General features: G+C 35.1%; 1 protein-coding gene across 1 annotated transcript; it reads left to right on the top strand.

Moving 5' to 3' along the window:
* Positions 1-1256: 1256 nt before the first annotated feature.
* On the top strand, positions 1257-1749 carry LOC146886873 (uncharacterized). Its single transcript, XM_085671909.1, has 2 exons — positions 1257-1407; positions 1505-1749. Exons 1-2 carry the CDS (start codon positions 1257-1259, stop codon positions 1747-1749), a joined length of 396 nt encoding a protein of 131 aa, XP_085528035.1.
* Positions 1750-24745: the final 22996 nt, after the last annotated feature.

Raw genomic sequence — 24745 nt, 5'->3', positions numbered from 1 at the left:
ACCCTACCACTCACAAGGTTAGCCTTCAAACATCTAAGGCCATTATCCTACCAAAGACTAGGGCCTCCTACTACTCTCACCACTCGAGTCAGTACGCTCTACGTGAGACTAACTGACTCTTTAGAGTGTTAGGACGAAATTCTTACTTGAATCCTTACTAAATTATATAATGAGGCACCACCATGAACCTTCGTGAAATTACGTCCTAAGCATGAGGCACCACCATGAGCTTCCACTAATAGGAGTCATGGAATTACGTCCTGACCATGAGGCATCACCACGAAACCATCGTGGAACTACGTCCTGACCAATGAAGCACCACCACAAAACCATCGTGGAATTACGTCCTGACCAATGAGGCACCACCATGAGATCTCACCTAGAGATTCATGGAATTACGTCTTAAACCACACCAAAACCATGTCTTACCAACCAAACATAAAGTTATCATGCATACCAATTTCATGCCAACATTCATAACCAACTCTACAAGTAGCAAAGGTGTGTGGAATTTGTACTTCAAAAAACCATTATACTGATGAATGTCCGAGCTTAACAAGAATTATTGTGGAGGAACCATCCCAAGCTTTTGTTGCCAACATGTTTGGAGAAAATAGAACATCTCATAATAACTATGACTTGTCCTCTAGTAGGTATGATCCAAGTTTGAAAAATCATCCAAATCTGAAATGGGTTAATCAGCAACACCAACAACCCTATGTTCCACCTCAAATGAGACAACAACCTCAACCAGATGTTACATCTAATGATTCGATGGTAGAAAAAATTATGAAGATGGTTGAGTAGAACGTTGTAGTGAAGAAAATGATTGTTGGCTTGACTCATAGTATAGAGAAGTTAGAATCTAATGTTAATCAATTTATTCCTAAAGAATCAAGTCAACTACATGCACAAACTGTGATCAATGTAAGTGTTATTACTTTAAAAACGGGTAAGCAAGGACAAGGTCTTGAGGATGCCCAAGAGGATGAAGATAAAGAGAACAAAGTTGCACCTATTGATAAAAATGGTGGATTAGGAGAACCAACACAAGTTACATTTGAGACACCTACACCCACTAATGATTCCAAGTTAGTATCCTCTAATTCTTCTTCTAAAAAGTATTCTTCATCTTATTCTCCTACTCCTCTGTATCTAAATTGTTTGAAACCAAAAATAAAAAGATAGAGGAGTTGGACAAAGAAATCTTTAATACTTTCAAGAAGGTGTGGATAAATATCCCTTTACTGGATGCTATGAGACAAATTCCCAAATACGCCAAGTTTTTAGAAGAAGTTTGCACAAATAAAAGGCATGTTAGGGATAATGAGGTTGTAAACATGGGAAGAAATGTCTCAAGATTGATTAAGAGACCTATTGAAATACCACGTAAATTTAAGGATCCAGGTATTTTTTTTTTTTGTTCTTTGTGTGATAAGAAGTACTAAGTTTAACAATCCCATGTTAGATTTAGGAGCGTCTATAAATATAATGCCTTTATCAGTTTTTACTTTTCTTCATCTCGGACCTCTTAAGACTACAGGTGTGGTCATTCAATTGGCCAACCGTATCATAGTTAACCATGCAGATGTACTTGAAGATGTACTTGTCCGTATAGACAAGTTGATTTTTCCTGCAGATTTCTACATCCTGGATATGAAGGACGATGAAGGAATGAGTTCGACCACAAATATCTTGGGAAGACCATTCATGATGACTATACGTACCAAGATAGATGTGCATGCATGATCATTAACCATGAAGATGAAAGATGAGAAGGTGCGATTTAATGTATTGGAAGCTATGAAGCACTCGATTGAAGATCGTTCTCTGTTTTGTATTGATCTACTTAGTGACTTAATGAACAATTTTTCTTCTAGTTTCTTAGACGTTTTTTCTACCTCATCTTCTTCTTTGGATTTTTATTTTTCGGATATGTCGTACATGATGTTAGACAATAAAGAAAACTATAAAATAGGTGAAATTAAGGACGTGATGTCACCATATGATACTCGTGCGATGTTTGAGTGTGATGTTGTGGTGGCTGAGATTACCTTAGGCAGTACAATGTTGCCATTTGTGGAAATGCCATCCACTTTGGAGTTGAAACCTTTACCATCTCTTTTGAAATATGATTATCTTGGTAAGGATGGGAACATCCCTGTTATTATATTTTGCCTTGCTTAATGATGAGTAGGAACAACAATTATTGTAGGTCACTAGAAATCACAAGAGAGCAATAGGCTAAAATTTGGCAGATATGCCTGGAATTCGTCCTTCTTTCTGCATGCATAGAATACTTAAGACGAGGATGCTAAGCGAGTGAGGCAACCTCAAATGAGACTAAATCCTCAACTAATGGAGGTTATGAAGAAATAAGTCACCAAGTTGCTACAAGCATGTATTATATATCCTATTTTAGACAATATTTAGGTGAGTCATGTACATATGGTCCCCAAGAAATATGGGATTATCGTGGTCAAGAATGAGAAGGACGAGTTGATTCCTACTCGTATTCATAATAGTTGGAGGGTCTGTATTGATTACATGAGACTAAACTAGGCCACTAGGAAAGACCATGTTCCCTTACCATTTCGGCGATGTATGATTAGTATTTTTACATATTTGTTGAAGTATTGTATTGAAGTTTTTATGGATGATTTTAGCGTGTATGGTTCATCTTTTGACCATTGCTTGTCTAATCTTGCGAGAATTTTGGAGAGATATGAAGAAGCTAACCTTGTTTTAAATTTTGAAAAATGTCATTTTATGGTGGAACAATGTATAATTTTAGGCCACGTTGTTTTTGAGAATACTATTGTAACACCCCAATTTTGGGATGTCACGAAAAGTTAGAAAATGAATGTGTTTGACGGAAAAAGATTATCATTGAAACTGTAATAATAAAAAACTTTTAATTTGATTTAAATTACGTAGTTCAAAACGTCAATTTGTTTAAAAACATTAAAATAACAATAGTGAAAAGAAAATTACATAGTCTTCGGTATCTGATTTAAAACAACTAAATAAATTATAAGAACTTCCGAGTTCACCCCAGCCTCTTGTCAATCTACTTCATGCCAAAAGCACCTGCATTGTCATCTGTTCCTGTATAACACACACGTTATACGATCATCGCACACACAATAAACACACAAACAAACAAATAGGGGTAAGCTAACCGTAAACAATGATATATAAAAGAAATTCAGCAAAATAAAACATGACAAATAATATTGAACGTCACATCCAAGTAAAATACTTAAACATAGTAATCCCAATCAAACCTTTGGTTTGAACACAACACCCCAAAATCCAAACAACTATACCTAACCAAACAGACTATCACATTAATCTATAATCCTTAAACATAATATTAATAATCAAGCTTTGGTTTTTTGCCTCCTTTTACCCCACCACACATCTAGTTTCTTAGAATCAGATGGTTCGAGTAGTTCGACCATCGCAACAACAGACAAATCTCCCTTATTCCTCAAGGACTTATGAGTAAAAACGTCGGTGCATCGCACACCTAGCACTATACTCAGCAACGAGCCGTAAGTAAGGCGAAACATCTTTACTCTCCCCACTGTTTCACATAGGTTAGAGAGTTCAGTACTTGGACCAATCCTCTACCACTACTTCACACAGGCAAAGATGACCCTTTCCATTGCTTCACACAAGCGAAAAACTCTTCACTAGGTCTATAGGTGAAACGGAAAACCTCACCATAATCAAATATTACCAATATTATCACTTAATATGCACTATCATTAACAGCACCTAAACAACATATATCCATAGTACTGGAAATCAATGCACTCACACATAATGAATACTTGTAAATTCATTAAGCACCAACACAAGTACTGTAATAAGCCAAGGAAAATTCATAATATAGCACCCTGTATTTACGTAAAACGCTGCACGATCACTCCCAAAGGAAAGAAGAGATTTGGCATTTGAAAAAAAAAATGTGAATGCAATTCACGTAATGGCTAAGATAAAATATGAAAAGTTGCATCATTCAATAAGTGGGACCCGCGGCAAACAAAACATGCACCAAAAGAAAAACAACTAAAGTCACATATGGTATTGTAATTTATTAAGGAAGAGAAAAAGAGAACCACACTAAAAGAAAGGCATTGCATCACTAAAGGGGAACGAAAATTCCAAAAGGAAAAGAATCCAAAGGCTTCAAGTGGGACCCATGGCTAAGAATAAAAATATAAAGAATTTTGCATTTAAGTAATTTGCACCCAAAAAATTTAAAGGAAAAGAACAAAACACGTGGCCCCATATGAAAAAGAAACAAACGCATGGCTATGGAGAAGAAACGAAAAGTAAGTTTATATGGAAGAAACAAGAGTTGCACCTAAAAGAAATATAAGGAAAGAGAAAAAACAAACCCCGTGAGCCCACCACGCCTCCATGCATGCATGGTTTTTTTCGAAAAAAGAGAAAGAAAGAAGTTGGTAACACTGCACTCACCACACATCACCACACACCAATTAACCCAAACATAAGCCATGATTCATGCAAAGAACGAGAAAAGAACAAGGAATAGACGACTCTAAGGTTCTCCATGAAACTTATACCCAAAAATCTCACATACATATTTGTCCCATTAAAAAGGGTTTTAAACAATAACGCATAGGCCAACAATAAATTTGATGGGTTCAAAACGACGAAAGGGAAAGAAAGATGGTCGCACCAAAAATGAGAAGAAGCACTGAGAATGTGATGGGTTTCACTAATGTAGACAACCAAGAAAACTGCACCAACGCAAGGTTCGTTGCCTCAACTACATCAAGAAAACTGCAGACCCAACCCTTCCCCCACGAACCAGCCTCCGAGAGCACCATAAGGAAAGGAAAACTTAAGCCATGGAAGAGGCAACGCAACTATTGGCATGGCCAAGTTTCAAGGTTGGATACACTTTCAATGAGCCCCACCAAAACTCACACTACAAAAAATTTGATTTTAGGAGAGGTTATTTTGCGGAGGTCGTAAGAAACCTCGACAAATTAACATTACTTGGAATGATTTTACAGATTATCTAAAATGAAAATAATAGCAGGGGTTTTCATTCTATTTGGAGGAGGTTATCTGTGATTCTTTTTTTTCACTTTTTTTTTCCTTCCCTCCTTTTCATTTCTAAACCTTCACTGTTTCGTTCTTCGTTTGCCATTGCACAAAACCCTTCACCCTTCCCGAACCAGCTTCAAGTTGTGAGATACCTAGGAACAACGTCCCAATCCAAACACTATGCGTCCTTCATTCGACTGAGGCATCACGTAGCAGCACCAATCATCGTTCCCTCTCTGTCTCGACTCTGACGCTCACGCGAGAAAAGAGACTCTGCATCTTCGAGAATTGGTTTTTTTTGGTCAAGTAAGTGATGATTTATGGTTTTACATTTTGAGTTTCTTTGGATGATTTTATTGAATTCCACCTCACCAATTTTAGTAGAAATACCTGATGTTTGAGAAATTCATACTGATGTTATATCTGTAGGGTTCTGCTCCTCTAGGTTACATCATTTTTGTTGGTTAGATGTTAAGTACAATGGGCAAACAACATTGTTGAAAAGGAGACTTTGATGAATCGGGTGAGCTTTGTGTGATTTTGCTAAAGGTGCTTTGATTGCAACATTTTTATATTTTCGTTGCATAGTTTCATACATTTGTGTCATGTATCTTGATTCCTTATTGTCATGACCATAAAATGAATCATAGTTTTATCTCCTAATTGTACAGAACCTCTGGCATATTTCACTTTCTTTAGAATATAGGAAATATTTATAATATAGCAAATAAGTGAAGTAATTGAAAGTAGTCATAATTTGTGTTATATACTATTAAATTCCAGTGCATAGTTGATGTGCTAACTCATGGCTTCATAAGTGCTAAGCAGTAGTACTTGGTTTTCACTTACGTTTATCTTGGGAGGAGGCCTTAAATATTCAAGGTTGTCCATCATGGAATATACTCAAGTCAAATATACCCATGCGTATGTTTGTTCTTCATTCAATTTGTAAGTGCAAAGCAATGACATATCTACTGCTAACCCAAGTTAATTGTTTTTAACAAAACATTTTCCATTATTAATTTTCTTTATAAATAATACTTTCAAGAGTCTGCTTGATGCCATGAAGAATATTTATAATTTTGTAAGTTTGTGACCTTACTGGAAGTAGTCATAATTTCTGCTGGAAATACTAATTTTGTCATATATACTCTTAAATTGCAGTGTACACTTTATTCGCTAACTTGTGGTTGCATAAGTGCGAATTTGTGTGACTTGTTTTTCATTCATATCCATATTCAAGTTAAAATAATAAAGGACAAAAACTAACCTTTGGCCTTTTATTTTAAATTGTTTGACGTCGCAATGGTGAAATAAGAATTTTTTTTCTCTTACCAAGATGGACTTACCTTTTGTCAGCACTTTCCCCATTACGAATGCATTCCTCTTTAACCATGTACTTTGAATAGATGTCATCACATTTGCAAGTCTTCATATTTCATTTAATCTTACTCCTTAGCTCTTGTTGAACTTCAGCAAGCTTTGCATGAGTGTATTCTTCTTGGAACTGCCTTTCAATAAATGATTGAGTGGCACAAGGTAGGGTGGTATTTAACGAACCAAAGTCGGGTTCAATTTCCTTCTCGACCTTGGATCATAGAGCATTGTCATATTGGACGACAAATTGTTTGAGTGTTGTGGTAGAATTAATGAAATCATCAAAGAAGACATTTATACCCTCACTTCTCTGAGTGGTGGACATACCAGCCCAAAATTGTGACTTCAAATAATAAGGAACTCATCTACTTCTTTCCTTGTAAAGCATTGAAAGCCATTCGTTATTTTGTAAGGAAAACTTGGATATGAATTATTCCCAACCTACCTCAAAATCAATAGTGGAGGTGGACTCGTAAACCAATTGTTTCAAACCATGCTTTATGGTCTTGTAGGTTGTCAATCCACCTAATTTTTTTTGGACTTTCTTCATGATGTGCCACAAACACAACTGATGTTTGGTGTTGTGAAATACAAGAAGCAATAGCATTTTTCATTGCTTTGCATTGGTCAGTTATGATCCCATCTGGTGCCCTGTTCCCCATGCACCACAACAAACATTGAAAGAGTCATGTAAAAGTTGAAGTATCTTCTAAAGACAACAGTCCACAACCTAGTAGAATTGATTGCCCATGATGGTTAACACCAACAAATGGTGCGAAACGCATGTCGTATTTGTTGGTTAGGTATGTAGTATCAAATGAGACAACATCACCAAAATCCACTTAGGTAGCTCTACTCCTTGCATCTGCTCAAAAAACATTAATGATTATATTTTTTGCGTTAATGTCAATTTCATAATAGAAGTAATTATTCAACTTTCTCATTATTGATAAATGTTGCATCAAAGCCTGGCCATCTCCCTCCTTCCCAAAGGCACGTCTTTGTTGCCCGATGTAGTTCCTTGTGTCTCGCTTGACGAAATCTAAGTTCTCAAAACCTCCTACATGGCCTACCAAGGACTTAAAAGTCTTGTTCAAATGTACACCGGCCTGGTCATTAATATATAGGGTTTGCTTGGCTTGTAAATTCAACCTTCTATTTCTACGTATTAACCTTGATTTTGTAGGACTAATGTCATGATTGTGTTTATGAACCATAGCGCTTACTATCCATGCTTGTGGTTTTCTCACCATTGTTAAGGATACTGGACATTGTCTTCTTTGGGTAGGGTGGGTCTTCAATTTGGGTGGGATTTGGGACACATACTTACCTTCCCTTGAGCAAACTAATTTCAGGTAACACAAGTGGTCATCATCATCCTTTTTTGAGGTGTGAATTCGCACCCCAAAACCACATTTGACAACATGTTTCTTGTAGAAACTCTTAATGTCTTTTGTAGTCTCAAATTGCATTACAACTATGGGCAAAGCACCATCCTCAGTGTGGTTAATCAATTCAGCAAAACCAAAGGTATCCTCCCCATATGATGTACCTAGACCACAATCTTCATCAAGTAAAGTAATGTCATCCAAGCATATAAGGTCATCTCGTTCCCCATTTTGCATCTACGGATGAGATTAAAATCAGAATGAGTTAATTTTATCCACACATTCAACATCACTATGGTCATTCAATGAGTTAAATCATTTTTTTAAATTTAGAACAATGTTTCTAATTCATTTGAGAGTAAGGAGTGGATTTGAAAAAAATAAATATGACTTTATACCAATTACTTTCATAAAGTGTAACGTAGCTGGAAGACATTAAACATAGAAAAACGCACCATTACAATGGGTGGAAGGTGGTTGTTGGTCAAAGAAAATGATGTTATTTACTACTTCTTGAACCTCTTCAATGCATCCAAAAACTCAACAGTTGTTATGCGTTGAATATTAATGGCAGATTTCATTTGCTTTAACTTGTTTTAAAGGGGTTTGATGAGTGTGTGCTTTTGCCCTCATTTAATGTTTAATTCTGGGTATTTTAATTGAATTTGTGTGCTCAAAGATTGATTTAATTGGGATTTCCTATAATTGGGTTTATTGAGCATCAGATACAAAAACATGTTAAAAATAGCTTTTTAGTTGCATAAATGTTCTTTGGATATTTTGAGGTGAGTTAGTGCAGTTGTAGCTAAGTTGAGCTTATGGAGGTGTGGAAATAAATTGCTTAAAGCTTCATGACACCTTAAAAATAAATCCAAGAATAGGAAATTATAAAAATCACAAAAATCCAAGCCAAGCATTCCAAGAAGCTCAGCACGTCGGAATTGAGGAACCCTTAGGGAGGCCTAATTTCTTTCTCTCTCTTTTTTCTCTATTCTTCTCTCTTTATTTTGCATTCATGGAGTTCTAAACTTCTTGGGTTGATTCCATTGTAATTTCTTAATTGGATTCTGATGTTAGATCAATTAATTTCTTTGTTCTTTTTATTATTGTTGAGGTTTTCATTCATCTATGTCTTTTATCTTTAAATCACGTAAGAAGTAATGATTTTAAATCTATATGCATGTTGGTCATATGAGTCCAAGGGTTTTTAAATTGAATTGAGACTTTACTTTGATTTTATTTAGAAACTTTCATATGATTAAATGAGTTTTTACCAATAATTGAGACTTTACTTTGGTTAAAGGTATTTACTCTAACTACAATTAATTGAGACTTTACTTTGATTAATTAAGCTTTTTATTTGGTGAGGAGATAAAAGAATAGACATGATTAGGCATAGTAAATTTGATTAAGATTGTACTTTGGTTGAATTTACTGTGGATAATCTAAAATTTCTCACTTTTAATTGAGACTGTACTTTGGTTAAAAGTGAGAACGCCAACAAATTAATTGAGACTTTACATTGATTAATTTGTAAATCTATAACAATAATTAATTGAGCAATAATCTTTAGATAACCGATGATGAATCTATTTTGAAAAAGCAATGGAATCAATCTATTTTCTTTACTATTTTTTTATTTCTTTTTATCTTTTAAATTTTATTTCTATCTTTGTTTATCTTAATCCCCTATATTTTTTATTTTATTTGACTAACTCATTTGTATAGTTTTATAAGAACTAATTTGTTAAAAATTAATTCCATGTTCGTTGGGAGACGACTTAGGGTTACTTTACCCTTTCTATTTTCTTGACTACTATCTTAGCAATACTGAAGTTGCTATAGTTTAGTAGTATTAATTTGATCGCGTCAACGACAGCGTTATCAGGGTTTAATTATTTTTACTTATTTTGTGCAACCTGAAAAGTAAGACAGTGACCTTCCATGCAATGAATGCAATTTAATGTTGATGGTTGACAGGACAACTGTGAGAGAGTGGCTTGTAGAAAACGTAGAAAAGCAATGTAACAAGATGGACTATAAAGACGGAAAAGTCACGTCAATTAAATTATCACTTTTAAAGGGTAGTTTTGTCAACACTTCAAATAAGACCCATTGAATGGGTCTCCTTCCTCATAATTTTATTCTTATGGGTATCTACAGTAGAGAAAATGGAACCATGGCAGGCTCTGGAAGTAGATGTATTCAACTTGCACACATTCATGCGACGGTGCAATGAAACTATGTCTTTTATCCTTGGTCCAGTAGGAAATTTTCATGCTGTGATGATGAACCGTGAGGCAGAGTGAGGGTAGTCAACACAACAATTTATGGAGGACATCGCTGCAACAACATTTGCTCATGATTTGGGAACAAATGCTTGGAAATGGGCCACCATGTACATAAAACACCATGATAAAATATTAGTGGATGAACTTGTTGTAGATATATATATAATGAACCTCTTTTTTTTCATCAGTGCAAAGAACTGAATGGCGTAACTAATACCAAATGCAAATTTGGTGGAAGAGGGTCACATGAAAAAGGTTACTCTTTTTTACAGATTGCCCTTTGTGGCCTGTGTTGTGAAGGAGTGTAAGCCAAATGGGTTGGGTAATCTGCTTATGATTGTTAAGATTGTTGATCTTATATTATGTTGTTAATGTCCTCAATTTGTCCCCAAATAACATGCTAAATACAGATTATAATGCTCGTAAAATTTTATATCAGGACCAAAAACATACTGCCCAGGCCAACGTCCACAAAAAAGCAGTTTCACATCCTTAATGTGGTCCACTAATTGGTGTTGGGGTTGTCATATAACTGAAAGAAGTGGTCATATTCAAGCCCAAGCCAGATAAGTTGTACACAAAAATCACACAAAGGAATATTGTTAAGATCTGATATTTTATAATTTATTCATTATTTTGTGTGTTGTCCAAAAACATATTTAATGTGATAAGTTATCATGAAATGCATAGGTCGTCAACCATGACATCAGTAGTCCAAAAATTGAAGAGGTACAACCTTGACATACTATGGAGGGACAAAAGGAACAAACCCAAGACTGTGTTCAAGCCAATTTGAACCCCAATGAACAAGTACTTGTAGACAGTGATGTACACATGAATGTTCAAACAAATCTGGAAAAGAATGTGGATGCAAATGGGGAGCACCTAGATGAAATCCTTCTAGAGACAATAGAGGATATCAGTGATGATGAGCAATTGACCTACATTAGCATTGATGACAAAATTACTTATGACATGATTAAATCAAATCATTAGTTTCCTCTTTGCAAAATGTACTTATGCCACTATAAACAAGCATACTTTTGCCATTGTACTTTTTGTCAGTTTCCTAATGCTCCAGATATTTAAGTACCCTAATACCATAGTCAAATTGTACATCAAAACCAAATTTAATGAAATGAAATATGACAATAGTCATCATGTCTTACATGCCTTACTACTTTCAATTGACACCGACAAAAGCTTACAAGTTAGGTTGTTGTGGCAAGTCTTCAATGATTAATTCAAAACTTGGTTTCTCTTTGGATAGGGGAGACATAGCATAGAAAACAAATGCTCCAAATTATGGGCCTTTAAACAAACCAAGTAACATGTCATATTACTTTATAGCCAAAAGAAATAAAAAATCATTTCTGCATATTAAAGAACATCACACTACTTCTAATATGATTATCAATTTGTTTTCTCCTAGGACATTGTGTCCTAGGGAGTCAAGAACATACAATTTTCTTGTTTCCCAATTAAGGGCATAACACCACTAATGGTTATCATGAAGCACATATGCCATTAACTGAAACAAGTTAAGTAAAATAATTGAAACACATAAACTGACTATAGCCACAACAGACAACATTGACAATACTAACAAATTTTGTCGTGAAGACATCATTTATAGAAAGAAGTCTATGCACAAATAACTCATTGTAGTTTGTTAAAGACCAAACGCATTTGTTAACCTTCCGCTTTGAACAATCACGAATGACCTTATCATGCATAAAATATGAATACAATTAACTTTGGCAAACAAATTAAAATTGTTTATAAATAAAGCAGTACATGTTTCACTACTGGTTAGTATCTGCTCATTTATCTCAACAAATACACATCTTTCATGTGAAAAAGATGATATTAAAGTCATCAAAATAACACCGACAATAATGAAAAAAGACAATTCCCATTACCTTTTCACTTTTGAAGTTATAACTTGGTACAAAAATAACTTCTCCATGTAAGGACCAACTACTTCAGTAGGAGGATTATTTAGTTTGACGTAAGGAACAATGGCTAGGCGATCAGGTTGTCATCACCTACTTCACTGTCCATTACCTTTTCTTCCTTCAAGATGGCATCTGTAACTTCAGAAAGGGATGCATGGGCTTTTTGATGACAAATATGCACCAAAATTCATGTGTTACAACCTTCCTACTAAAATACAAAATGTTGAAATGATCATTTCAAGATCGCCTAACTGCTGGGAAATAAAGGCTAGTGCCTAACTACTGGGAAACAAAGGCTAGTGCCTCAACAATTATCGCAAAATCGTCACTTAAAGTGGCATCATCACCGACCTTATGCTCTTTGTAAATTTCTTCTTCTTCAGTAGTTTGGGTAGCTTTAGGGGTAATTCGAGGTTTAGCGCTCAAGGCTGCTTCAGCAGATCTGCCATCTTTGCCATTAATGCCTGTTGCAGTAGTTCTGGCAAGCCCAACACTAGTTGCACCTACAACACTGATTGAGGCTCTAACACTAGTTGCATGTCCACCAATGGTGACAGCTTGAACACTTGTCCCTAGACCACCAGTTGTCTCCTCAATGCCTAAATTTTGTGCTTCAGGAGTTCCATCACCTTCAGCACTTATAGACACAACTGTTGCACCAATGTCGTCATTATGCAATGTTGATGCTCCACAAATTTCAACAACTTCAGCAATTGCATTGGTTGCAGCAGGCAACATCTACTCACTATCAATTGGCGCTCATTCACCAATTGTTAGGGGTTTTGGACCACCAGTGTTGTCAAACTCAATGTGGCCCTCCTCAACATTAATTTCTTGATCATTATCTCTTCCACCATTGACCTGAACTACATCACAAGCAGCACTATGGTCCTCATCAACCGTCTACTCCAACCTTGTTGTGAAAATTTATTTTCATCTTCTCCAATTCTTGTTTCAATTTCAGTAGCAATTTTGCATTAGCATTCAACTTGTCCAGCAATTATGTTTTCTTTTTTTTTCCATTGGACGTGCCTCATCAACCAAGATAGGAAGGTTCATTTCCTCCTGGGTTAATTCCTAATCCATTTGAACCTACACCAACACAGAGTTTGGTTCCAAATCCCAAGTAAAAGTTATTAGGAAACAAAAACAAAAAATATAGTTGTTCATATCACATATCATGGATTTGCATTTCCAAACACAGGGGTTTGTAGTTAAATACATTGAAGGCAAATTAAACCTGCTCTTATCAAATTACAATTAAAGGCATATGTGCAAATAATATTACATGGGTTCGCAAATATGTAATACTATATAACCAAATACTTCATTTTCTAAATGCACTCAATATATTCCACTAATCCAATGCCAAATTATGCTAAGTGCCAAATAATGAAATGATAAACCCAAACTTCCAATTTATGAACTACCACCATCATAGTTTTCCAGATTACCTAATTTGAAAATCAATAACAATGGCTTCGTAGTTATACAATGCATACTTAGCAATACACAAATACTTAGCAAATCAATACATATAGGTTGGCAATTATACACGGTATTTCAATTAAATGCACAAAAATATATACAACATAATGCACCTGATTGCGTTCAAAACACTTCATGATTCTTTCTCCCTGCATTCTCAGCAACGGCTAAGACAAATATCTAGGGAACATAACTGTACCAATTATATCTCCCAAAGAAAGCCTCTAACAAGCCCATACCTTCAACAAATTTCACATTATTAATACATGTCAAAAAACTATAATTATTACAATTGAAAAAACATGTACCTGAACCACAATGACTGAACCGGACACAAATATAGTGTGCTCATTTTCCTTCTCTCTATACACTATGGATGATCGATTCAAAGAAGCAATGATGAAATTGTGAACATAATTGGCCTACCGATACTTCCTCATGTTATCTAGGTTATCTAATAACCTAAAAGGCAGGTTTGTCAGAGTCCTAGAAGTCCTAGGGAAAAACAAAACAACAAGACATACAAGCCCATAAAGTCGGCAAACACTCTCCACACGCATCCTTTCAATTATGTGAATGATCTTTATATCCTTAGAACGAAAAAGCAATCGACTTCCCCGAACAAGTCACTGTCAAAAATAACATCATTGCCTGCTGCACTCAACCCCAAACATATACTCACATCTGAAAATTTAATTTAACCAACTGTTGCCTAATTTGGATGGATTCCTCGTTGGGAACCCATTGACTCAAGACCTCTCTTAGCAACGCACAGTTGATGTTCAACTCCTTCTTTAGCCGTAGGCAAGAAGAAAAAGGTGTAAATTCAAGTATTGCACGATGAGTATTACTCAGTAGTGCATTTGCTTGAACAATGTATTTCATTTCGCATCGATGCTCAATGTGAACCTAAAAAAAACCAAACAATTCAACTTACAATAACCACAAATGTAAACAATATCACAAATATACCAAATGTAATGCATAAATTCATTCATTATTTAACTTACCTCTTTTCTTATCAAAAGCTTTGGCATCACTCACATATACTTTGTTTCTACTCCATGATGCCTTTCCTTTACTCACATCCTTCTCCAAATTTTCTGATGAAGAATTTCTTTTTTGTTTCCCAGCCATTTCGCTTTAACCAAAAACCAAATCATTAACATATTCACCTTCCACCCAAAACGAAAATGCAGTCACCAAGCAATATCACATTTATAACCAACAACAACAACCACAACATGTAACCTCATTTCCTTCGTCTAAACAGAAAGCTAGAAGATGGAATTAAGATCAACCCTAAACGAAAAAAAAATCCTTTCACCCACAAAAATCTAAGTACAACACAACCCATGAAGACAACCAAAGATACAAACTAAAATCACTTTCGAATGTTTTACTTACCTTCTAACAACTGATCGAACACCAAATTGAAATGCAACTCTTGAAATATCCGCGCCACTGACTACATTACTGGAAAAAGGCCTCCTTTCGACGAAGATTCAGAACAAGAACTACTGATAGAGGTCGTACCCCACCAAATTAGAACATATTAAATGCAGTATATGAAAGTGAACCAAGTCGTCTCCCAACGACCAATATTTTCATTCAAAGCGAAATTTCCAGATGAACACAACAATAACACAAGGGGGGGTTTGGCAGACAGATTCAGAATGCTAATCAACAGATTAAATTAAATGCTACAGTGATTAAAACCGTATTGATATCCTTGATTCAAACGCAATTTCACTTATCATAGGCCACCAAATTAACACCAACTCTGCCTTATCTCAATCCACTAGATAATAATTCACTAAGCGAAAATTACAATCTAGCTTCATTATGCAATTAAGTAATGCACACTCCTTAAATTCGTGACAGCCAAGCTACATACATTAAGCATGAACATATCTTAACCAAAACGTATGTAATTACTCTGTAAATTAAGCATTAATAGATTCACCACATGCATTCCACGAATTCAGAACAAAAATATGGCAGATTTCACAAAACAAGCACAACCTCAAAGCTTCATTGCATTTTTCATCAAGGAGTCATTACAAGAATTTAGCTAGACATGGAAATGAGCAATTAAACACTTCAAAACTGGTATCACAAAAACAGAACCAAGAACCCTAACTTATGAAATCTGAAAATGCAATTTAAGAGCAAAAATAGAGATTTCAAAGCTTAAATGGAATGCAAAACAGTGCTATCATATATAAATGTAAAAAACCCATGAATGGGTATTGTTCCAAGTCAATGAAATCACAAAAGGAGCTGCCCAATGTAGAACGAAATCAAAACGCAAAACCCTCAATGGGTGCTGTCAAATGTGCATAAAAACGGTAAAAATGACCTAAAAACATGAAAAACCGCAAGAGGGGACATCCATGGAAGCTTGGAGCACGAAAAAATGGAGTTGGAGAGAATGGAGAAGATGAAGTAGCGGCTCCTCCTCCATGCAGACCTAATTTGCGTAGTCATTTCACCCCCTGTCACTCATATTTACGAAACTGCCATTATGAGCTGCAGAATTACAAAAATGCCACTCTGGGCCTCAAATGTTGACCCATTGACTTTGCTGACGTGGAAATGACATGGAAATGATGTGGCGACTCTCTTCAACTGAATATTGACGTCCAAGCTCCAAAATTGCTTCACCCAAATACCTAAAAATAATTAAAAACAAAAATTAGGCCAAATAATGTGAAATTAGTTCAAATTCAAAACAGTGGCCCAATAAAGCCCAACAGATGAAAAACACTCTAAAGATGAACAATTAAGCACTGAACAACTGTCTAATGGGTACACAAAGGCTAGTGGAATGGAAGAAAATAATGACTCATCAACTACCCACAAAAATTTTCCACCACTCCGTAAACCCACACCTTCTCCACCAACTAAAGCGTCGCCAACAAACACACCGAACGGTGAATGGAAGAAGATAGTGGGGTTTAAGCTCAGAGGAAAGTAATGACCTTCAAGGGAAGATTAAGAACTTCAGAGGAAGTAGAAGACGAAACCATGGTAACTGTTTTTCCACTTGATTAGTTCTGCAACACAGTGTAACCACTCTCCACTCTTCACACGAACAACAAAAACCTCCCTTTCTTTCGCACTTCTTTCAAAAACATGGCCAACGTGGAAATTGTGTAAAAAAATTAAAATTAAAAAAACCTTACCACATCAGATAGTGAGAGAAGTTGTCACTTTTTTCTTGTTACTATATTATTTTCCTTTTAAGTTTTATGAAGTTTTTTAACCCTTGTGATGTGGCAATTATGAGTGGTGGTGAAGTCTAGAGTATGTGTGAAAAAAAGGAAGTGTTTTCTCCATAGAAAGGAAGCCAAGTGGTGAAATATGTTTTCTCACCTTTGTGGTCACCCAACACTTAATAAAGCAAGGGAGAATTGTGGTCGGTGCTTGAGAAAGTTGTTCGGCTATCATCATTAGTTATCCTTTTAAAGAAGATAGGTTTGTGGCCACTAGTTATCGCTTTTGCATTCTTTTATGTCATTCCTCTTGGCTTAATGGTAACCCACACCAAGCATTTACAAATTTGGTTTGGTTTTGAAGAGGAGCATTTGAAAGAAGACTGAACGGTTTTGCCTTCCTTTTTTGTCAAGGTCATAGGTCACTAGTCACCTACTCAGAGCAATCAAAGTTGTTCCTTTGTTGGTAGTAAGTTCTTCATTTATGGTTGTGAATGGTTGTTAAGTTTCAACTTTTTTGTCGCATCATTTTTCAGAGGTCATGGACTACAGTTTTACTATTGATATGAAACTGAGGTATCTACTATGATTGGGTTGTGGTCCCATTTGAGCTTTCCATTTTATGTGTCTTTTAAATTAACATGACCATGTGATTTGAATCCAATGAGAACCCGCACAAATCGCATACATTGGGTTCATTTGTACAGGAATCCATTGTGTGTGAGCATGGAAATTGAGGTTTCTGTTTACATGAAGATCATTACTGTTATGTGCCCTTATTTTCTTTAAAACCTATGAGGAGTAGAGACACTTTAGTACCCTACAAAAACCTGCCCATTGTTAACTCAAATTGTAAAGCTAGGAATCTGTATCATTATTGTAATTGACACCATTTGTTGACTCATTTTCCCTCACTATTAAAATAAGATTCATTTGGTTGTTGTTATTGTTTGTATTTCTTATGTCTACTTCTTGATCCAACTTGATAATGATTCCACTAGGTTGACTAAATGGAAAGGCTTCCTTAGAGATTATTTGACACGGTTTAGATTGTACTGTGAGCATATTTTGAATGTTTGAATTCATCAGGTGTAACATTTATTTTCGCTCAAGGATTGGAATTTGTTGATCTAAAATTCTAAATTTGTTGTTATGTTCTATTTGGGAATTGTGAATATTTCTAAATGCACCTATGGTTTTTTTATCTTCACTCATGAAATAGTTTTTTATGCTTATAGGTTGAGAAAATTTTGGGGAAAAAATTCAGGCAATTTTTCATTTGCTTCTCTTCCAAATCAGAGTTAGGTTTGTCCAAGGTAAGACATTCTATTTTTTTGTGGAATTAGAATTAACTAATAAAATGTGGAATGGCGTGATGTAGGTTCTTTTACGACAAATGTTTCTTATTTTGTTTGACATTTTTCAAGAATATTGGACTTGCCCAAAAGGAGGATATTAGAAAATGTATTTGATAAAAAATAGGAAACCAAACAATCACTTGCATGACATACGAGTTTGTATGATCCTATAACTCGAAGTTGCAATTTTATGAGTTTTGGAATATCTCAAGTTATGGGGTTGTTGAGTCTTGCTGGAATTGTTGACAGGAAGGAAACTAATGGATATGTCACAATCAAGTGGACAAGAGAACCTTGTTACTTGGGTTAGATTCACATGAGCTTTGCTTCATTGCTTAAACTTTAAAAATTGAACTCGTGTGCTCTGAATCCTATCTTCAATTAATAATACTTTGTGTACAAGAAAATTATTGCATAATTAAGATATTGGATGCTTTTTTAATAAAAATTCTATATTAGTTTCATTTAATTATTAAATCTTTCAATGTATTTTAATTTAATGCTTCATAAATTCTTTATGCAGGTAAGATAAAAATATATTTAAAAGGTTTTCTTTTGATGAATAAAAAAAGTCAAAGCTTTTACTTTTTATTTGGTATTTAGTAAAAAAAGTACTTTTTTATAGTTTAAAATTATTTATATTTAAATTTATAATGTTGATTATTATAAAGGCAACTGTTGATAACTCTGTAATTTAGTGAATGAAAAATAATTGGCGTAGGTTCAACTATATGGCAATGTCAGATGAAAGGCAAAGAAACATGTCAAGAAAGAGAGATAGAGAACCATGTCAAGTCTTAGCATATCCTGAAGCAATTCTATTAACATTAGTAGTCAACCAAGAATTCATAGGAGAGTCGCTAAACATTTAAGATTAGGATAACATCTTTAGGTGTATAACTGCCTTATATATGTAAATATTATTAATTTGTCCTTATGAATATGGTAAAATAAGGGCTACCATATTTCCGAAATTAACATGTCAATGGGATTTTCTTTGTACAAAAAGTCTGAAAGATGAAGGTCGTTAATGCTGAAGGGAAGTCCAATTACTATTTTTATAATTTTATAGTTAGTTAACGTGCACTCAAATTAAAACTAAGTCAACTGAAAAACTCAATGACATTTTATGTTGGCAGAAAAGCATTATTGGTGTTTCAAAGAAGAATCTCACTTGTAAAGAAGAATCTCTGGATTTTATATTGTATGAAAAGTCTAAAACAAGAAGGCAATTAGTGTTAAAGGTAATTCCATATACGTTTTTACCATTATAGGCTTATCTAATGTGCATGAAATTTAGAACATGGTTGCAGAAAAACATTAATTTTGCCCCAAACAAGTATGTCACACTGCAATTTATTTTGTACAAAAAGTCTGAAATACGAAAACACTTACTACTAAAGGTAAATTCAGTTAAGGCCACTAACATTCCATGTTGGCAGAAAACCCTTATTGTTTCCTAAACAAGTATTTCACTGTGGACTTTATATTTGGTCCAAAAAGTCTGAAAAAGAAAGCTAATTTCTGCTGAACATAAATCCAATGATTTTTGTTATCTTATTGTTTGTTAATAAAGAATTTATTATATTCTACCGAACTTAAAATAACCATATTTCCAATACACTATTAATTTTCATTATTTGGTTGACCAACTCAATGTTGAATCATACCACGAAAGAACATTTCAAATGTCATCTCATAATGCATAAACAAAAGAATCATATAGGATTACCTTTTTTTCTTGCTCTTGAACGACAACGGTGAAAGGTTCAAGATGAACAATGATGGTGAACGGTCGAACTCTAAATTGCATCGTGAGGAAGACGATTTTCAAGGGCAGAGTGTGGTTGCTGCTATCTTGTGACCTGACCTGGTGGAGAAATACGATCTCCGACGAGTGTTGCTTCGATAGCCATAGCAAGCTTCAGAAATATCTCCGATGAGTACTGTGGTGGCTGTGGTGCTGCCTTGTGGTGGTTGTGTTCTAGATGGAAAGGAGTTTGGGGGCTGACTTGAGAGTGAAATGCTCGTGTTTCACTTAGGGTGAATCATCGTGCTGACTATGGGATTTTTTTCTTTTAAGGGTTATCAATTTTTTATTTTAATAGAAAAATAATAATTGACAAAAAACTTTAATAAAAATTAGAGGAAAAGATGAAAGCCCAGGAAAGATGGGCGCGGGATGGGAAAAATGGAACAATAATATAATATATGATAGTAGCGTTTGTAAATGCCATAATTTGCATACAAAATGTGGCAGTTGTTGACATGAGAAGCCAAGGTGGTTTGCTTCTTGTAAATTTGATGAAGATTGAATGAAGCTCTTTTGAACTATCTTGAAGCCATAAACATTGGAATGAAGCCTACATTGATGAAGGAAAGGAGATTTGATGATATCCATGGTGATCAAGGCTGAAACATGTGCTCTCCATGTAGTTGCATCTTTAAGAAAGTGTACTTGTAGTTTGTAATTCATGTTGTAGACCTTAAAGCATTAATTAGATGTAGTTTGGTTTTTGGTGTATTTTTAATCTGTTGAATGGTTTTTCAACAGGTTAAAAGGTTGGCTGCAGTAGTGTTAAACTGCAACAAATTCAATCAGTTGATTTAGTTTTTAATCGACTGATTTCACTTAAGTCAAGTGAAATCAACCGATTGATTTGAATTTCATAACAGTTTGACTATAAAAGCTGTGATTTTCGAAAGAGAGGTTTGTTGATCATTTTAGAGCACGAATTGGTTCTGGAAACTTGTGGAAACTCTCTCCTTCGTGATCATAGGTGTTGCAGCTGATGAAGATTGATCTTGGATCAATTCTTGAAGCTTTTGGCTTGGTTTGAAGCTTGGAGAAAGTGGTTTGTGGTAGGCAAAGTTGTGCTACCACTGAGGTTTGATCTTTCTCAAGCTTTGTGTGTGTGCCTGGTGGTTTTCCAGGTCTGCAAGAGGGTTCTTGTTGTGCTGGTGTGATTCTTGTGTGATACAAGAGTCTTTTGTGGTGTTTTTGCATATTTTGGAAGTGTAAGGGTGGAGTCTTTGTAAAACTTTTGAAATAGTGCAAAGTCAAGCTCAGGTTGCCTTGACAAACTGGATGTAGCTTAGGTTTGAGTGAACCAGCATAAAAATTTGTGGTGTCCTCTCTTCTCTAACCTTTCTCTCTTGCATTTTCATTTTAACGTTTCAAGAACTTGTCCTTTAATCATCTTTTTCATGTTCTTGCATGTTTTCATAGTATCTGAAGCATTGAGCATGTTTGTATAATCATTTGGAACTGATCTTGATCATTCTTGAGCATTGTTTCTGGTTTAAAATTCAAATTCACATTTCTGTGTTTTTCCCAGTATTTTAGTCGACTGTTTTTCAATTTCAATTGATTGATTATACCAAAACAGAATCTGTTTAGTAAAATCAATCTGTTAACTCTGTTTTTGATCGATTGAAAGTGTATAGTTCAGTACTGTTTGCATCCTAACTTGGTGATCTATTTGATTCAATTAAAGGAGGTTTTTAGCTTGCAAAAATAGCCTAAAGTTTTAACTAGTCAATTCAACCCCCCCTTCTTGGCTTTTCAACCATTTCAAAACTAACAGCAGTTACAAAACTGTCATATAATAAAGCAAATTATGGCACTTTTTTAGAACTGCCATATTAAAACCGCCATATTTATCTCATTTTTTTGTAGTGATAGGGAATTTAGAATTATTGTGAAAAGGAGGCTAAGAAATCGAACAAGGTTATCAAGTGTGATAGAAAAAGAAGTTCATTGAGGCATCGTTGAGCCTTGTAATTTTTAAAGAGTTAATATGAATTGTTAATGGTTTTTGTTTTTGTTTTTCGAATAGATAATGAACAATAACCCTAAAGCTTACTCTGATAAGATTTGTGCCCTTGCACAAGGCCCACTTCAATAAGCTAAAAGGTTTGCTGCATATAGTGTTAATGGGTATAAATTTCGAACAATACAACGTGAGCAAGGGATGAAAACTCAAAACAGTGGTGTGTTTTATAGCTTTGGAACTAAAAGTTATGCAAGTACAAGTGATAATAGGCCAATAGAAGGCTTAGTGCCATATTATGGGAAGGTAGTTGACATTATTGAATTAAATTACTATGGTTGATTCATGGTGCCTCTATTTAAATGCCAATGGAGTAACACTACAAATTCTAGATATATTAGAATAGATTCATTGGGATTCACATCAATAACTTTTTCTCATTTGATACATACGAGTGAAAGGGAGGATGATGAACCATACATTCAAGCTTCTCAAGCTCAACTTGTGTATTATGTGGAAGACAAGAAGGATGAAGGATGGTGTACCCCAGTTCACTTAAAACCGAGAGACTTATTTGACATGGGTGGGGATGCTACAACGATAGCTTGTGAAAGTGAGAACTTGAATCTCCTTGTCAAGAGGTTTGGTAAGTAGCTCAAAAGGAAAGGTATCAAAGGTAATCCCAAGAGGTATACTTCCAAACACAATGAATCAAACTCTTCTAATTTTACATGTTATAACTGTGGAAAACAAGGACATATCAAGATTGAATGTCCAAATGCTAACAAAGAAAAGGAGAAAAGTGTTGATAGGAAAAAGGAGAAGAAGCCAAAGGAGAAATGTGCATACATTGCATGGGAGGACAATGATGATTCAACAACAAGTAGCTCCTCACAAGATGAGAGTGAAGAAGCCAACTTGCGTCTCATGGCTGGTTATGAGTCATCTTCCTCAAGCCAAGTCATGAAAGGTGATAAGAAAGATTTGTGGTACCTTGATAGTGGCTGTTCAAGACATATGACAGGAGATAAAACCAAATTTGCAAAGTTGGAGTTGAAGGAGGAAGGGTTTGTAACCTGTGGAGACAAAAACAAAGGAAGAATCCTTGGAAATGGAGTCATAGGTAATGGATCCTCTTTCAACATCAAGAATGTGCTGCTTGTTGAAGGACTCAAACACAATTTGATAAGTATAAGTCAACTATGTGATAAAGGCTTTAAAGTCATGTTAAAACCAAATAGTTGTTTGATATATGATGCACATGGTAGTATTATTTTGATAGGCAAGAGAGTCAATAATATATATCTACTTGACTTGCATCATGCATCATTTAGCATCCATCGTTTGCTTACAAAAGAGGATGATACTTGGTTATGGCATAGAAGACTTTGTCACATACACATGCAGCATTTCAATCGGCTGAATAGAAAACAGCTAGTTGAAGGACTACGAAAACTCAAGTTTGAGAAGGATAGAGTGTGTGAAGCATGTCAAAAAGGAAAACAAACTAAGGCCTCTTTTAAATCTAAAAATGTTGTTTCAACTGTAAGACCTTTAGAGATGCTTCACATGGATCTATTTGGTCCATCTCGAACCATGAGTCTTGGTGGCAATCTTTATGCATTAGTCATTGTTGATGATGTCTCTAGGTACACATGGACTTTGTTCTTAGCTGCCAAAAATGACACTTTTCATGCTTTCAAAAGACTTGCCAAGATGCTTGAAAATGAAAAGAGTTCCAAGATAGTGTCTATTTGAAGTGATCATGGTGGGGAATTTCAAAATGAAAAGTTTGAACACTTTTGTGAAAAGCATGGTATCAACCATAATTTTTCTGCACCAAGAACACCACAGCAAAATGGTGTTGTTGAGAGGAAAAATAGATCACTTGAGGACTAGCTAGAACTATGTTGAATGAAAACTCACTACCTAAGTACTTTTGGGCTGATGCAGTCAACACTGCTTGCTATGTCTTAAATAGAGTGTTGATTAGGCCAATTTTGAAGAAAACCCCTTATGAGCTTTTCAAAGGGAGAAGGCCTGTTTTAAGTCACCTAAAAGTATTTGGATGTAAGTGCTTCATCTTAAATAATGGCAAAGAAAGTCTTGGCAAATTTGATGCAAAAGCGGATGAAGGTGTTTTTCTAGGCTATGCTACACAAACTCATGCATGTAGAGTCTATAATAAGAGATTGATTACTGTTGAAGAGTCTATGCATGTTGTATTTGATGAAACTAACCCAAAATTGCAAGATCAAGTGTCAAAGAATGCAAATGAGGAAGATATACTGTAGAAGCAGATTTCTGCTGCAGAAAAGTCCACTACTATAGGAAATCAGTTGGCTGAAAAGGAAAAACAGTCGACTGAAAAAGCTGCAGATAGCAAATTGCCCAAGGATTGGATCCAACCTAGAGGTTTATCAAAGGACAACATCATAGGTGATATCAAACAGGGAGTATCTACTAGACGTAGGATTGTATTTTGTGAACATGTTGCATTTGTATCTCAAATTGAACCTAAGAATGTGAATGATGCTTTGAATGATAGTAATTGGGTTGTGGCTATGCAAGATGAACTCAATCAATTCACAAGAAATTATGTGTGGTCTCTAGTGCCTAAAACTAATGACATGAATATAATTGGAACCAAATGGGTTTTTAGAAACAAAATGGATGAAGATGGTAATATAGTAAGACACAAAGCTAGACTAGTTGCTCAAGGTTATAATCAAGAAGAAGGCATTGATTTTGATGAAACTTATGCACCTGTAGCTAGGCTAGAAGCTGTGAGATTACTCTTAGCATA

This window comes from Vigna unguiculata, chromosome 4 (genome assembly GCF_037176805.1).
Source record: "Vigna unguiculata cultivar grain cowpea cultivar isolate G323 ecotype 2 chromosome 4, ASM3717680v1, whole genome shotgun sequence".
Lineage (NCBI taxonomy): Eukaryota > Viridiplantae > Streptophyta > Magnoliopsida > Fabales > Fabaceae > Vigna > Vigna unguiculata.
The sequence above is the reverse complement of the archived record's forward strand: the minus strand, read 5'-3'. Positions and strand labels throughout refer to the sequence as shown.

What these genes read in the sequence shown, in the direction of transcription:
- LOC146886873 (XM_085671909.1), top strand. Translation starts at nt 1,257, where the DNA reads ATGAGACAAATTCCCAAATACGCCAAGTTTTTAGAAGAAGTTTGCACA. An exon ending in ACGTAAATTTAAGGATCCAG is followed by an intron (nt 1,408 to 1,504) that starts GTATTTTTTTTT and finishes TGCCTTTATCAG; the next exon opens with TTTTTACTTTTCTTCATCTC.